This window comes from Lichenostomus cassidix, chromosome 1 (genome assembly GCF_008360975.1).
Source record: "Lichenostomus cassidix isolate B80296 chromosome 1, HeHo_3.0, whole genome shotgun sequence".
Classification (NCBI taxonomy): Eukaryota; Metazoa; Chordata; class Aves; order Passeriformes; family Meliphagidae; genus Lichenostomus; species Lichenostomus cassidix.
Window position 1 is genome coordinate 79,743,426 of NC_139479.1, and position 17,139 is coordinate 79,760,564.

The 17,139-nt window shown below is 40.2% G+C and overlaps 1 protein-coding gene across 2 annotated transcripts in view; it reads left to right on the plus strand.

The window, feature by feature from the left end:
* The first annotated feature begins 330 nt into the window (after positions 1-330).
* The window catches only part of NOX4 (NADPH oxidase 4), a 112,695-nt gene continuing 95,886 nt past the window's right edge, over positions 331-17,139 (plus strand). Inside the window, exons 1-6 of one of the 2 annotated variants that reach the window (XM_085065300.1) lie at positions 331-479; positions 1,239-1,334; positions 11,565-11,675; positions 12,619-12,703; positions 13,352-13,449; positions 15,313-15,340. In XM_085065300.1, the coding sequence (XP_084921426.1) occupies positions 423-479; positions 1,239-1,334; positions 11,565-11,675; positions 12,619-12,703; positions 13,352-13,449; positions 15,313-15,340 (475 nt within the window). In that variant the 5' untranslated portion in view covers positions 331-422. The remainder of the gene's footprint in view (positions 480-1,238; positions 1,335-11,564; positions 11,676-12,618; positions 12,704-13,351; positions 13,450-15,312; positions 15,341-17,139) is intronic. The other variant, XM_085065308.1, reaches the window with a different exon arrangement.

Here is a 17,139-nt window from a genome sequence, read left to right on the forward strand (position 1 = left end):
CCCTCCTGCTTTCTGTATCACATTTCAGCCCGGGCGGGGATGGGGGGATTGGGGTAAGTGGGATCCCCACGGACGGGATTCTTTGCGGGGAAACGCGCTTCCCAAGGTGGGGGATGCGAGGAAGCGGCCGCACCGGAGCCGGGCAGGGCAGGCTGCCCTCCGAGGATAGCCCCCCGGCCCCGCCGAGCCCCGGGCGGCTGCGCTGCGGCTCCCGCGGACAAAGGGGCAGCGCCGGCGGCACGGAGCCGAGGGCCGGCCGGCGGCGCGGCGGGGCCGGAGCGCTACGCCCCGGCGGCCGGAAGACAGGGCGGGGGTGAGGGGTGGGGAGAGGGGAGGGCGGCTCGGCCCGGCTGAAAAGGAGGGCTCGCCCGCCCGCCCGGCGCCCCCCCACCCTCGGTGCTGCCCCGCGGGCGTCCCGCACTATGGCGCTGTCCTGGAGGAGCTGGCTGGCCAACGAGGGGAGCAAGCACCTCTTCCTGGTAGGGGCGGCCCCGGGGGGGTCCCCTCGGCGGCGCCGACCCGCGGAGGAGGCACAGGAGGGGCCGCGGGGGTGCTGGCAGGCGGCTCGGGTGGCCCGGGGGCTGCCCCGAGGGTCCGCGCTGCCGGGGCGCCTCGTCCCGGCGCGGTGCGGGGATCCTGCCGTGCCCGGCGTGCGGCAGTGGGACAGGGACACCGTGCGGGGCAGGGACACCGTGCGGATGCGTGGGATGTGCTCCGTGCGCGTCCCGGTGCGCGGCTGGCAGGGATGGATGCGCGCCGGTGCCATGGCCCGGGACAGTGCCGGCGTCCTTGCCCTGCCGGGCTCGGCACACGCTGTGCGTGTGCTTGCTCTTTGTTAGCCTCTCTTTGGGAAAGTTTGGGTGAGAGGATGCGGCTTCTTGGAGGTCAAGTTCTTTCTTCCTTTGTCTCCTTGTTGCTGGTTTTTATTCTTTGAGTCTCTTGACTGCAACATCCAGCTAAAGATTTGGTGTAGTGGCTTGTGCGTGGGTGCTTTGCCAGCCCTCGGTTGTCTTAAGATACAAAAAGTTTTGTGAAGTTCAATAAAAGTGAAAATTGCCCACATAGGGGCTCTTCCTTTTAATATTTTAAAAAACACTATATGCTTGAGGTTTTCTTTCCCATTTCATTTACATATGTTTCTGAAACTGCAGACCTATGAGTTTGATGAATGAAATGGACACTGAAAAGTTTGCACATGTAACTTTCACTTACAATCCACTGTTTCTGTTTCATTTCAGTTTTTCTGGCTCTCCCTCAATGTATGGCTGTTCGGGAAGACCTTCCTGCTTTATAATCAAGGGCTACAGTATTATTATTTGCATCAGATGTTAGGGGTGAGTGACCTGGACATTACTTTTTGCCCTGGAAATTGGGATGGATGCTCAAGGATGGGTAAGGGACAGAATGCATATGCTAATCAAAGATGACACAAACTGCCTGTTAACTTTTCAAAGTGGGGAAAGATCAAGTAAGAAGTTACTGGCATACTTCTGACAGTTGTTTAGGAGTAGAAAGTGAGCACTGTTGAGAAGAAAAAGAGCCAGTCAAGTGTGGGACAGCTATTCTTTCCCCTCCTCTCTTCCCTCCTGGTGTTCCCAGCAGCAGACAGGCTCACAGGAACACAGACATGCTCAGCAAATGACTGGAACTCCACTTTTCGTCATCAAAACATTAAGCAAGCTATGGACTCATTCTGGCAAATTCTTTCCAATCCGATTATTGTTATATACGTACTTGTTGAAGGACTTCTTTTTGTAAGCCTTAGTTCTTTTCAGTCTTTGCAGTTCTCATAGATTCTTTGTTCTGTCTAAATTCAGTGTAATGCATATAACTTTAGTTTTGTTTCCAAATAAGAAGTTCTTGGATTCTGAATGGTTTGCTGAATCTTCAGGTATTTTGATATAGCAAGGGCAGCACCCACCACCAACAGATGAACCCAAAAAGATAATCTGGAGACTTGAGATACCAGCCTGCCTTGGGAAGTTATCCACAGCTATGCCATTGCAGTCATTTGAAAAAAGCTTTTATTTTAAGGGATAGAGTAAGGGTTAACATCTTTCTGGAAAAATGCTCAGGGGTTGCTTGGAATTTGAGAATCCAGGAAAAAGTGCCTGAATAACACGACGCTTTGTAACACTGTGTCATACTCAGGAATGGATTTCAATAGAAGGTTGACATGGAATTCAACACAGATGATGTGCACATCCTAACCTGCTGTAGAGCCTCTGGGCTTTATCTTTTGATAAATCCAGGATATATAGTTTCATGTGACTAATACTGTCACAACTAGCCAGATCCTTTAGGTTTTGTGGTCTTGCTTGAAAGTAAGTTGATTTGATACAATTTTCTCCTTTTTTTTCTTTCTCCTTATGGTTGATTCAGATGTGTTCAAGAATGAATCTTAGCAGAGGTAGTGCAAAAAAGAAGAGAATGAAAATACTTAAATCTTTCATGGTGGTAACTTTCTTGACAGAAAAAGCATGCAAATGTGTTTAATTTTACCTTAATTTCTTGTGGCTTTGCAGCCCAGTGTATCCATTTGAAAACTGTGTTTGTTCCTGGCGGAACAAATGGGTTGTTTGTAAAGCAGATGTTCTTGGGTAACACGTTGGACCAGATTGTCAGCTGGTATCAATCAGCAAGTTTCTCTCAATTCAGATGACTTGTCTGCCTCATACCAGCTCATCATCTGGTTGGGTTTTTTTTTTTTTTCAAAATGAAGGACACTTGCAAAGTAACGTAATATGTGTTCAGAACCTGTGAGATGACTCAGGCAACAGATTCCTTGTCTTGGTCAGGAAATGAGGACCGGGAGGTCATGCTTTTGAGTTTGCATAATGGCATCTGCCACTGTGGGAAAAAGTTCCACAGAAATTTAGGGACTTCTAAAATAAGGTTGAAATCGAAGAGCTAAGTCTAAAAGATACTTCTGGTCGAAGTTCTGAAACTAATTTTAAAATTTTGAAAATACTAAACAGTGTAAAATGTACTTGCAATTCACTTTTTATAGTTATTCTAAATGTCTTCAGTAGATCCCAGAGTTAGCTTTCTCCCTTCTCTTCAGTATATCTGTGTATGTGTATTAATCATAGAGATTATTTTGCAAGGGTTGGGAAAACTAAACCCAATTTGCTTTCTTCAGGAGATGGCATAAGCAAGACTGCAGCTGCAGTTGCCTTCCATGGGAATTTTTGCCCCTCTTCACTTTCTCTGTTGGTTTGTATAGCCACTGACCCATGGCCCATCTGCATAAGAGTCTCCTCTCCGTTCTGTGCACGTGTGAGTGATTTGCAGAGCCTCTGTGCCATTTCTTGGTGTCTGAAGATTTTGAGATTTAGGTGAAATTCTTCATTTATAATTCAAGAGCTGATATTTTTTCTCTTAACAGGTAGAACTCTTTTATGGATACTTCCATGACAACTGATTCCATTTTCCAGACAGCTAGCAAAATTGCCAAGAAGGAGTGGCACTTTTTGGATTTAAAAAAAAAAAGTTTCTCTGTTTTTTTCAGTGAGGTCTCCAGGAGTTGGCTTTTTTCTTTCTTAGTATGCTACAATAGGTTATAATCTCCTTAAGAACATTTGCATTTGCAGCATGGAAAATTTTACCGCAGGTAATTTTGTTGTTTATCAAGTAACAGAATGGAGAACAAGAGGAATTGCTTTAGGAAATCAGATTGTGATACGAAATGAGATCTCAGACTGAGTATCTGGAGTATATTCAACTGTGCCATGTTTTCATAGTATGTCTTTACTTTCCGATGTGAAGAAGGAGGAAAAATGAGGTTAGTCTTTCATTCAGTGGTCACTGAAGTGATTTACTTCACTTCAGCTGTCTACAGAAGAACGAGGCTCAGATTTATTCTTTTCCAATTGCATTTTGTACAATGTTGAACAAGATACTTCGGAACAGGATTTTAAAATTATTTAGGTACCAAACTCTCACTCAGTCTTTCAATGACAGTCTTTCTGATCATTATTTCTATACCTATAAAAAGGCATTGAGGGCATGGAGGTGCCCTGGAAGTGCAAAGAGACCAAATAACTCAAAGGCTCTAATGTGCAATGAGGAGGGTAATCTTAGCCTTTTATCTACTGCAAAACTTAGTGTTATTTTGTGTGAAATATCTCTGCTTCACTCCCTTTGAGTTCTAATGATGAGACCATGAACTCTTCGCCGTGGAATCTCCATCCCTGGGAGTTTTCAAAACCTAATTGGCCAAAAAACTCAGAGCAAACTTAATCTCAGTTTCGTGTTGAACATGCTTAGAGCAGGAGGTTTGAGTAGAGACATCCCAAGGTCCCTTCCAGCCAGAATAATTCTATGGTTACATAATGCTTGCAGTGAAAGTTCACCAGAACCTAGTGGATTCAAATCCCCTTCCAGTACTTTTGCTTTGATAAACCATCTTTTTGCATACTGAATTGCTTGTAATGCTGTAGGTCACAGTCTTACTGTATGAATGCATTCATTGGCACTGGTTCAGGCACATGGTTCAGATAAAGAATCTCATTGTTTTTATTATTTGATAAATGTTAACTTGTGGTCTTGCATTGCTTAAAGAAGAGAAGCCTGTGAAGAAATCCCCAACAGACATGGATTTCTTATAAAAGAGTGTGGCAAACAGGAAAGGAATAGTCTCATCTTTGTGTTTATGGTACGTACTACAATAGGTAGTAGGCATGAGTTACAGAAGGGAAGAGACTTAAATTACTTGACTCCAGAATCTTCACTGTTGGAGATTTTGAGTCTGCTCAGTCAGTGAAATTATCTAGATAATTGATTTCTTTACAGATTTCAGGATTTCTCCCTTCAAACTGGATTGGCTGTATTTTTGCCCAACAAGTTTGCTTGTGCCTGGTCAAAAAATTAGTCATAAGCTTGGTACTGACCCTATAGAGCTTGGTCCCTGCTTTTAAGAGCATTGAATAAAATCCTTGTTTCTTGTTGCTTGAGTTCCCCGTGAGCAGAAAGATCTTTGAGCTCATTTTTTCATGGCATGAAAGGTCTCTCTTTCCCTGTACCCTCTCTTGTCCCTGCTCAAATAACTGTAATGTAGTCAAATGTTAATGCAAGAGATAAGCTTCTGGGTTTCAGACCAAAGTGGAGAAAATGCATTCTCAGAAGGATCTCTTTGGGAAAAGATTGAATAACTGAAATGGGGCTGAAAAGAAAAAGTGCTGCCTCACTTTTTTATCTGTACAGTTGCTGCCTTCTTATTGTACTGTATTGTGCATAGCATTTGTCACCTTTATTCACTGCTTGGAGTGTGTTCCAGACGTTCCAGTGACTTTCATGTTGCACCTTGCTAGTTTATTGTAATGATAGAGGTTTTGCTAATTGAGACCAAATTCTGCTTCCATTGATCATTATGCAACAACTCTACAACCTGCTTATTCCCCACATCTTAGCATTGGAGGAAGTTGTGTATCTTAATCCTTTACATTCCTCAATGCAGTGTGTTTTTGAGATTTAGATGCCTTTTAACCAGGCTATTTGGGAGTTGCTCTTTAGAGCATTACGTGTAGTGAAAATGTCTAATAATAGATTTATGTTGCTATGGTAGCTATATATATAGATATATATACAGAGTTCCCTAGTGGAGACTGAGGGTGTTAATCCACAAGACTTTATCTTGATAGTCCCCTTGAATTTTCAAGTAAATCACTTCCTGCGTTCTCTGCCTCATTCTAAATTGTTTTTGTTTGCCAAAATATTTTTTTTCCTTCCACTCTTTGTCCTCTGCAGCCCACAGGTCAGCATCATTGCTGAGATTTACTCTCAGTTATAACCAGAGAAGAACTTGGGTATTGCACCATATATTTCTCTTGCTTGCTTTCTTTCCTTTTTTTTTTTTTTTTCCAAATTCAAATGGCAGTAATCCTGTAAAGGACACCTATATTACTAAGTTTCATGGGAAAACTTCCACCCTTGCAAAACTTCTTTTGAAACTGTCAGTACTGGAGGTTGAATTAGTAGAGGTACATCTCAAATGATTAATTGAAATTTTTACTATTGTATTCTCTAGACTTGCAGTGTGTTGTGCCTCTTTTGGAGGGACTTTGGCATCCTTGATTCCTTGGTTCATGACCAGAGTTTAGATCATGCTGCATCTTGCAGGATCAACATTCAAGCTGTTGTTGCTAATTAGTATATAAAACACTGTCACTCTCTGTGGTGTTGCTATAGAAGGATGAGCTGGAACACCCAAATCTGGAAAAAAGCTTGAGATCCCCTCCTATCTGTGTGCATCATTCTGCCTGACACAAAAAAGAAACCTGTAACTCAGCAACACTAAGTACTCTCTTACGTTGTCTTTCTTGAGGTCAGGATTCTAGCAAAAAATTAACTGATAAATAGATTAATCAAGATGAACAGTTGGTCTGAAATCCTGTAAGTGAATACACTTTGCTTGGAGATTCTTAGAGAAGTTGGAAGTTATTACTGCATTCAAGATTAAGTTAGCTGCTTTCTTCAATTTGAATGACTGATTTAAGCAGAAGGAGGAGTACATCCTACACAAAGGCACTGTGTATAAAATGGGAACATGACCTAAACTTGTAGACAGAAGGAGATGGAAAGCATTCAAAGAATGCCTATGTGATGAGTTACAAGTGAACGGGGAGAATACAGATTCTCAGTAGTGCAGGGAAGATACCCCATACATACTAAAAATGTTGCACCACTTCAAATAATTTTGGAAGGGTTGCAGTACATGAGTTTGGGATTCACAGTGTCTTCCCTTGAAACCTTCCTTCTTCAGGAGCAAAACCAAGTAAAACCTTTGTAGAAGTTTTCAAATGTTCTGGTAGATTTCCACTACCCTCACATCTTCCTTCGTTTCAGCTGCTTTGTGTTTTTGTTGCTAGATCTCCAGCCAGATTTGACAGGCAGGCCTAAGGGGAATAATTGCTATGCGTAGAGTTCAGTTCTGTCCTTCACCTTAGATTATCAGTGCTCTGTTACGCAAGACAAGGAGTACTCTATGAAGAAAAGGAAGTTGGGTGAAAAGGAGGCTTGTTGTGTAGCACAGATTGTCCCACCTAGGAAAATAACTACCTTTAGTTGCTCCGCTTCTGATCTGGGGAGTTGGTCTGTGACCTGCGTCTACAGAGTGTGTGGCTTTTGAGTCTTCCCAGAACTTTCCAAGTTGCCCTGAACCATGGAAGATTAAAAAATTTTAAAGAAAGGCTCTCAGAGCATCAAATGTGGTGTCTCTATTGCACCATGACCTGCTTAGTGTTGTTGCTTGCAGGTAGTGTAGTCTTGAGAAAGAGAATTGCATCACTCTCAGGTGTGGAAGGGTTTGCATTATTCTAACTATTTTTGGGTACAAGATGGACTTAAAAGGTGAGATAGGACAGTATTTTTCTAAGTCTTAATTTTGCAACCATATATCAAATATCAGATTTCTATGCACAGCAGTTGCAGGTAACATTCATCTCTGTATTTATAACTGATGAACTTTGGGGAATTCTGTGGTACACAGTAAGGTGCTTCAGCTCTCAATCTAGTTCTGATATCATTTTCTTAGCAGAGAAAGCTCATTTCCCCTACTTTGCTGGCAGCAAGACACAGCTAGAACTGACTCTTCACTTCTCTGTCCTACTTTGTATGTTGTATGAGCACAGCCAGGAGTCCATCTGGCATTCTGTGGGACTGTACATGAGACAGGGATAGCTGGAGAACTTACATTCTGGATCTCTTTTATGCAGCTTTGGAGAAGGTGGTGATCACTTTGTACTTGTCTGGCGGAAAAATCTAACCTAGTTTTTAGGATTTAATTTTGTGGATAGCCCAGTTGCCTAATATCTTTGCCAAAGATTTACTCTGCACATTTGAGTAATCCTTTGTTTTTTCTGTGCCTCATTGCCCCTCCACTAAATGGGATAACAGTTTATGGTTGTACCAGGCAGGCAGGTTACAGAAGGAGGTGGTCAAACGCTTGCATTTAGTATCAGCAAAGCTGGATAAAACAGTGTTCAGCAGAGATTTTGGGTGTGTTTCTTTTTCTTTTTGATCCTGCAGAAATTTTGCATGCTAGTAACATGCAATAACAATTTATTTTTTTCTTAAGACAATAAAAACTTTAGGAAGAAAAGAGGATTATATTTCTCCCATTTCTTAACTGCTTAATAAGGATATATATTCTCTTCTAGACCCAGTGAGTTGCCTTGGAGCAAAAATCATCCTTTATTCTACTATTGTTTAAAAATCCAATAATGTACTATGTTAAGTTGTTACTATGCCACCCAGGCAATGCAGAGGAAGTTAAGAAAGAGATCTCTTGGATACCATTTGGAAAGAATTAGTTTAATCATGATATTTTTAGCTTTTGGATATATATTAAGAGCGAACTTAAACTCTGTTTTTCTTCTTGCATGAATTTTGATTCTAAGCATTGCTAAATGTATTTACCATTGTTTGCCAATCAGTCATGGGCTTGTTGCAGGAAATATTGCTCAACTTTTTTTCTTCAGAATAAAACCTTACATGAACCATTAGTAACAATATTTGAATATTTGAATCACAACTTTCCTGGAAGTGCAGTTTGTATTTGAAGAAGTTGTTTGCTGGTTGCTCTTTTTTATTTTCTTTTTTCCCCTTTTTTGTACAGGTGCTGATAGCATTGAATTAGAATGAATGTAAGGGTATCTTCCATAGTAATTGCATTATGAATGAATATTTGCTATTTGTTAAATAGTGGAGAAAAACAAAGGAACCCTATGTGTAGGATAGCCTTTTCTACACATCATTGGTGATTCATATATGTTAAATTGTTTGGCATTTTACTTAGAATCACAGAATATGCTGAGCTGGAAGGGACTCATCAGGTTCATCAAGTCCAACTCCTGAACCTGAGCAGGACATCCCAGAAAATCACACCATGTGCCTGAGAGCGTTGTCCAAATGCTTCTTGAACTCAGACAGGAGTTATTTAATTTATTTAATGCTATTCTAGACCAAACTATTGTTTTGTTGAAGTTTTATAAGAAAAATTGTCCTTGGTAGTTGTCCTTGGTAGTCTTGGATAACTGACGTCATGCCTAGTTTATGTTTAAACTCAAAGACAACATAAATTTGTGAGAAATCAATGATGTATCATATAGGTTATACAGTAGAAATTAGTAAAATTTTCAAACTGCTCATCAATGGTATTGCAACTTTTTTCAGATTTTGGGTATTAGTCAACAGCTACAAAAAATGATTCAGTTTACTCCTGGTGTTTTCATAACATTAGTTCTACATAATTCTTGAGTTTTTTCTGAAGTTACTGCTTCCATGAGGTGTATAGCTCATTTTTACCTTCTCTTTAGAGGATTTAATGAAAATAGAGACAGGTATATATATGCAAATAGAGCATTATAGAGACATTTTACTTTTCATTACGTCCAGTCATTTTAAGAGTCGTTTCCAGTCATTTTACCTCATAGTCCAAAAATACTGGCAATGTTCTGAAGTCACTTTAGGCTACTGTGGGCTAGTATTTTTTGTGGTTATTCACATAGTTTTTCTTTTTGATCAGACTTTGAAGTGGGAAGTGACATCAGTATTTGGTAAAATCCCAGCTCATTTGCTGAGACTGTGGCCATTGTAGCTGATCTTTTTTTGGTCAATACACTTGGGCTCTGGACTAGCTGGGAGAGTACAGAGCAGGGAGGAGAGGATGACATAAGGTCTGAAGAACATGGCTTGTGAGGGGAAAGTAGCAAGAAAAATTTCTCATTGTGCAAGTGATCAGAGAGGGAAGTAACAGATGAAACAGAAGCAAGGGAAGTTTTATGTAAGGAAAAAGAAAGCTAACAGTACATTGGAAGAAATAGTGGAGGACATCTGGAGAGTGGGAAAGAACTAAGTGACATGGTTCATTTTAGTCTTATTTTCTATCATTCAGTAGGTTGGAGATGATCTGTTCCTGGGATTTTTTTGCTGGAGATCTCACATTTACATGGTAGAGAGCAAGGTAGAGCATATTTTGTGGGGTGATTGCTTCTCCTTCTCATGGGCAGCTTTTGAGAGATGGTGCCCTTGTGATTGCTCTGTTCTGTGGAAGCTGGTAGTATCTGATGAGGGGGTACCAGGCACGCAGGTCTAACAAAATAATGTAAAGTAGCTGGAAGAGAAAAAGGATTTAGGTGCAGAGCTTGATGCTTCAGGTAGATTGAACATCTTTACCTTCTCTTTGCCCACTGGTGGTGTGCCCAGGTGTGTTGCAGAGCAGGTGGGGTACATGGATGTTACTAACTGTCAGAGTAGGCAGTTCTGATGTTTCATGGTCCTGGTACTGGAGAAACTCTTGTCATGCTATTGTGCTTGACATCTTGCAAGGTATTCTGAAGTGCAGTTATTCTGTTTATTTTTACTAGCTTATATATTCATTTCTGTGACAGGAACATAAGTCTGTAAATTTTGTTTCTTCTTGATAACAAAGATAAGAATATAATAGATGTTTCACAGATTAATTTTTTTTGGTCTGAGAAAGTAAAAAAAAACATTTTTTGATGTAGAGTTTCATTTTGAAAAAAATAATGAATCTTTAGTAATTTTTATTGAGTAATTTGTACTAGTTCAACTAATTCGCATACTCCTGCAGTATTTGAGTTATCTTTAGTATTATAATACTTTTTTTTATTAATTTATTCAGGAGTTGAAAAACTTGGGGTTTTGAGAACATTGTAAGAAATATCCTTCCAGAAATCTGTTGACAGTCTAAAAACATCTTTTATATAAGCTAGTAAAATGGTAATTCAACCTAATGACTAGGAGAACAATGGCATTCTGGTAATTTTAAAATCATAAATGAATGAGATAATATAATAAGATTAAAAGTACAGGTTTATGACATGAATGTGTGCTTTGTTCATTTATTTGACAAGTGTTTTTGTTCTAATTATGTAAGTTCCAAATATATCAGTGAAAGCATTAGTGAAATTAGATTTCATTACAGTTCCCAGATATTGAGCAGTTAAACTGAAGAAAACCTACTTTCTTTGTAGCCAAATATGGCATTGCATAATGTGAATGGATGAGGAGTTTTGTGACAATTCTGTAACAGTCCATGAAACACTATGATCATTTCAGTTTGACTGAATCAATATTCTTTTACATCTTTTTGTGGCTTAACAGAAAATCATCACACTTGAGTGGCTGTTTAACGTCATCATAGTATTTATCGCTCTTTTTTGTTTAGTTATATCTGGTGAAGCTTTCAGCTGATTTTTCAGTGGACACTTACTGTTGTCTCAGATATTATGTTCCATGTGACTCTGAACAGTGTTGAGGATATTTTCCAGCAGAAAGTTGTCATCTGTTGTTGACAAAATTAATTGTTAGTAACTTCTTGATGCAAAGATGAGAGGTGTTTCCTTCCCTGTGAGACCAGGACAGCATGCTGTGTGTACATTGGTTTCTCCAGTACAATAAAATATCACGAAACTCCACTGTTCTAATGAGTCAGAGACCATGGGAACTATTTGGTTTCACAGCAAAGAAAAAGACAGACAACACTGACACATGTACCATTCCTTTCTCCCTGCAATCTAACTCTTGCAATATTTGTTCAGCTAGGATTGTGTGTTAGCAGAGCTTCAGCATCTGTCCTCAATCTCAACTGCTGCCTCGTCCTGCTGCCCATGTGCCGCGTTCTCTTGGCCTTCCTGCGGGGATCTCAGAAGGTGAGTACTGACCTCAGAATGCAGCACCTGAGAACAGGGCCCTGGGCTCTGTTTAGTATAAAAATAATAGAAGAAAAATTTGTTACATCCCTGTTTGTTACACAGTATGTGCTTGCATGGTGCAAGTATCAGACATTCAGCCTGGATTCATAACTGCTTTGAAGACAGGGCCACAGATGGCATTGTCTGGTTTGACTGGACCTGTTGTGAGGACAGTTTCTTTAGTGTGTTTTTGAAGGATGGGGAGTTGCTGTAGAACTGTGACCAGATGCATTCTCCTCAATCTTTCCAATGTCTTGTATCAGAGACATCTGTGTCCTCTCAACTGCTTCCTGGTAGAATTCAACAGAACAAAACCAACTTTGTCTCTGCATGACCATTAGTGTCCTACTGGAGATGATAGAACTTTAAATAAAAATACCCAACTTGCTACATTTGTTATAATGGGAGAAACAATAGTTTTGTTTCTCTGTGATTCACCAGTTGCTTTTACAGAAAAATTAATACTTTTGAGGAATATTTGTATTTGCTAGATGCTTGCAAATTGAACCTGTGAGTTCTGTTAATCAGGTGACAATACCTATAAGATTTGATGCCCACAGATGTATATATGTATGCAAATATACCATTCCTTTTGGTCTTTCATATTAAAAGAGTCAGTGATGACTGCACAATTAGTGCTGGAATTCCTAAATATTAAGACCAGGAGGTACATTATATACTCTTGACATCTATATAATACAGATCCAACTGTAATTTCTTCATTAAGTCCTCAAAATTATCTCCTTAGCATAATCCAGTAGTTTTTAAATTAAGGTAATATGCTTGCAAAGGTGTTAAACCTAGTAAAAGCTGAAGCTACTATTATATCACCACAGTTGCTGTTAGTGTTTTTTGCTTTGCTTTGTTTTGGAAGAGACTCCTTGAATTCTTCTCTTATTAGGTTGCCAGCAAGAAAACTAGAAGGCTGCTAGATAAAAGCAAAACTTTCCATGTGACATGTGGTGTTACAATATGCATCTTTTCAGGTGAGATCATATTCTGCTAAGCAGAAGCGTGTTTTGGAAGCACGTTGAAGCTGTACTTTGTGGTTTTTCTGCTGCAGTACATTTGGGGGTAGTCTTGCTCTGTACTTGCTTGTCTTAAATTGTAAATGCTTTCTCAAATGTGTGTGGGTTTTGGTTCATTTTTTGCTTTAAACACATGGGCGTACATTCTAATGTCAAGCCTTTCCTTAAAATTCCAGTTTCTAAGAAGACAGGTATGTGAGATCAGGTCAAAATCAAGTGAACCCTCATTGTGCTGAAGGAATTTGAGTGAAAAAGCAGGGGTACTACAGCCTTAACTGCAGGGGAGGGACGAGTGGAAACAGCTACTCAGTTTGTTGAAGAAGAAATATTCTTGGCTGGACACATTTGAATGTTTTCTCTCAGCTGAAGCATTGCATTTCAGAAATCATTGCTGTAGTGTTAAAAAAAAGCCCTGAAATACATACAGCTTTCTGTCATGAATATTTATAAGCTGATTTACTTCAGAAAAATAATTAAGAGTTCCTTAGTCCCTGGTATATCTCATGCAGGTGATGTGATTATAGCTTGGCATCTGAGTGGCCATGGGGAACATCCAGCATTTGTTTACAGATCCTCAGCTTTATTCAGTTTTTTGGGTTTTTTTAGTCTTACATGTTGCTGCTCATCTGGTGAATGCTCTGAACTTCTCTGAGAACTACAATGAAGAATTTGTGACCCTAAATGCAGCAAACTATCGTGGTGAGGTGAGCCAGCTGTCCTTTCCTATTTTGCTTTGAAGCATATAATTTAAATATATGAAAATTTTCATACTCATTCCATTGTGTGATCTATGCAGTGCTGCTGTGTGTGCACTGAAAACTCACCATCATGTGGATTCCTGTGGATTTTACTTCTTCCTCTGGACAAAGCATGTATTAAGGCCATCAAGGTTCAGTCCTGTTTGATTATTAGATGGAGAATGCAGTCATCAAAACTTTTCACCTTGCACCTTGTTCTCCTGCTTCTCTTCTACTTCTCCTTGGGTGGGCCTGGTTGGCGCATTTCTTCTACTTTTTGGGAAAATTTGTTCTTCATTTCCACTATTTAGAATACAGTAAGATTTGAAACTAATTTTGCATTTTTCAGGTGCAGTGAATTCATATATGGGTCTATATGCAAAGCATGGAATTAGTTATCTACATGAACTGGGCAGGAAGCTGATTTGTACTTGTGAAATGCTTGATTTTCTGTGCCTTCTCTGACTGTGGTGCAGATCTCTTGCAGGCATATCTGATTCCTAATCCCTTGGCCAGGTGCTTGCTTGTGTATTTGGCACTGGAGAGATATTTGCAGATTTTAGAAGCAAGACCAGAGTCCAACACTTTCTTCTTGGGCTACAATCAAGTTCTCTCTTGTTTGTATTCATTCCACTCTCAAGTCTGCATTTCTTTTCTACCAGCTTCATTAGGAAATATTTAGAATGACCCTATCCCAGCTGCATCCTTTCCTGGAAAAGGAGAGCTTGACTCAGTCCAGGCTCATAAGGACCAGCAACCAAGGTCTTCCATTCCCTGGGTGAATGATCTAATCATCAAGCTATTCAATGGCAGACAGACATGCCAACACCAACTATTGTGCTGAGCTTCTGGTTCAGCTGTGTGTCTGCTTGTGTTAGGAGTGCTCTGATAGACTTGGCTTCATCAGGAACATCAGCAGGAGCTTGCCTCAGGCAAGAATGTGCCATGGTGCTGAGCCTCCACTAAGCATCCTTAGGAATTTTGCAATAGAAAATTGAGACAATAGCAAGTTTTTTAGAAACTCTAGGATCAAAAGTCCTGAATTTTAGGTACTTTAGTAGCTGTTGAATCTTTGTACTTGAATTCCACTTAAATCCCTCTTTAAACTGTGATGGACAGTTTGGATGCTACACTCATCTTCTCTACCTGGGTACACATCTGGATGCAGGAAAGGACAGAAAGAGGCTCGCTTTATTTTTCCTGACCTGTATGAAGACTTCTCACCTCCCATCACTGCATTTTACTGCAAGTTTATATAAACAGTTTTCTAAGCAGTAAGGACAAAACCTCTTGAGGTATAGGACTCAGGGGGAGTGAGGCAGTTTCCTGTGATGTTGACATATCCCTGCTTTCACATGTGGTGGAGGACACAGCAACATCTGTCAGATCCTTTGTGTTAAGTCTTGCTTCTCTAGGGTCTACTGCAATCCTCTTGGTGATGCAGCTGGTAGTAAAATGCTTGCCTCTTGTCTGACATTTAAATTCAAAACCTCTCCCTCTTCCCCTCCACTCTGTCCTCCCAACGGGATGAGGTAACTGAGTAAAATTAAGCTTTCAAAAAGCAGTTATCTGTAAAATTATCTGAATCCAAATTATAGATCAGAGTTATCTTTGCTGGGGGAATACAAAGGCTAGAGATTTAGTTTATGTGTAATTGCAGTTAATGTAAACTGTTAGCAAATACCAAATTCATTCCTGCTTCCATATTTAGGGACTGCATATGTCTTAAAGTGCCTGAGCTTTATGAGCTACTTATTATTATCACATTATTCATATAGACATAAAATCCCATATATTGATTTTATTTGTTTTTGCTTGTCTGTTTTTCAGGACCCGAGGAAGCTACTTTTTGCAACTGGTAAGTCTTTTGCAAAACTGAATGAGAAAAGTTTGCTGCTTCTCATCATCACTCTGCACACAAAACATTTTTTGATCCTGTATCCACATGCTCCATTTGTTGTATCTCTGCTATCTGGAGTTGTGTTGTTTGTGGTATTATAATCAATAATAACACAAATAGTCAGGAGGAAGGAGTTACATAAGCCCAGTAGTAGGATGAGCAGCATCTTCAAAGCTGTTTTTTGACAGATGAGTCAGCAGAAATCCATTGGTTTCAAACAGAGATTCTCCATAATATTAAAACCAAATTCCTAAATGATCCAATTTCTAGAAAAAGAAACATTACAGAAAAGGAGTCTTTTTGCTTCAGCTGGTTTATTTAAGGGCTGGTTGGGCTTCTGAGCAATCTAAACTGTTACATGGTAATCAGGCTTCAGCACTCAGAATAATAGACAAAGACATTTTTGATGCAGGAATTTAGAAGGGAGCAATGTTTGGGCATGGAGGGGCAGGCAGAAGTCTGAGCTGTAGTGCTTAATAAGCAGATAAAGTTCCTTCCTGATGCCATCACACTTTCACCCTTAAGTGAAACACAAAAATCCCAACTTGGTATCATTTAGGGCACAATCAAATTGAATCTATGCTGACAGCAATGGATGGGGTTCCAGGTTTGTCAGTCCCAATAGGTGTGCTGGAATTTGCACCTTGGTGTGACAGTGTTTCCCAAAAACCCTAGGGACTATTTAGATCAGTTGGTAGTAGAAGAAGGGAGAAAGTGAAGTGATAGAAATTGAGGTATGTCAGAGTTATGTGCTAACTGGAAGCAGGCTGGGTAATGTGTGTAGGTACTGAATCAGTGCTGGAGGCTTGAGAGAAGGTAGCTGACAGAGGAGGGAGTGAAAGGTGGAAGGGGGAAGAATCAAACCAAGCAACTGAGGATTATGTTTAATACCATGTATGAAGGAGGAGGACTTGGGACAGAGAAGCAGACAGTGCTCTGATCAGGTTTTGTCCTGGCTTGTGGGGACACCTTGAAACCTCTTGAGAGGTAGAAGGCCCTTTACCCTCTGTCAGCTACTGAAGTACGTCATTTTCAAAAATTTGAGCATGCTGTTGCAAAAAGTGATTCTAAGTCATCTTAAATTTAAAATTACTTCATTCACTCCCTGTCCTAACGACTGGTAATTAACATGTACTATTGGTGCTAAAGGAGTGCCCAAGCAGGGACCAAGATTTTGCTGCACTGGGAGCTGTGCAAATAAGCAAAAAAACCCTTCTTCCCAGACAGTTCAAAACAGTGAACAGAGGGAATAAGGAATCAGGAGGATTTACAGAGTGATGATCAGTCCAGGAAAGAACCTCCTTGTGTAAGGGTGTGAGGCAGACTATGGGAGGAACAAGTATTCAAGATTATACTTAGTGGAGGAAAGGAGAGTCAGGGACAGGCCAAACAGAAAACACTAAAAATGTACAATAAATTGGGGCAAGATTGTGAGTGATTTCAGTTTGATGGAGAAGAGAATTGGACATAAAAGGTGACCTCTGGCTTGAGTGACAGTGTGGGAAGCTGGATCAAGTGCTGCACTGCAATTGCGTTGGAGGTATTTGTGTCAGAAGGGAGATTCATTGCATGCTACATACCAAATCAGATTAAGAAAAAAGAAATGAAGAAGGGGGCAGTGGACAGAATGCATATTTTTTTTTAATTGCAGCTGCTTTGAATTGCAATCTTTCCATGAAGGAGTGAAATCAACTTTTTGATGCAGTTCATGACAAAACTTCCATTGATTTGTAGGGCTGTAAAAACTGAGGAGTGAG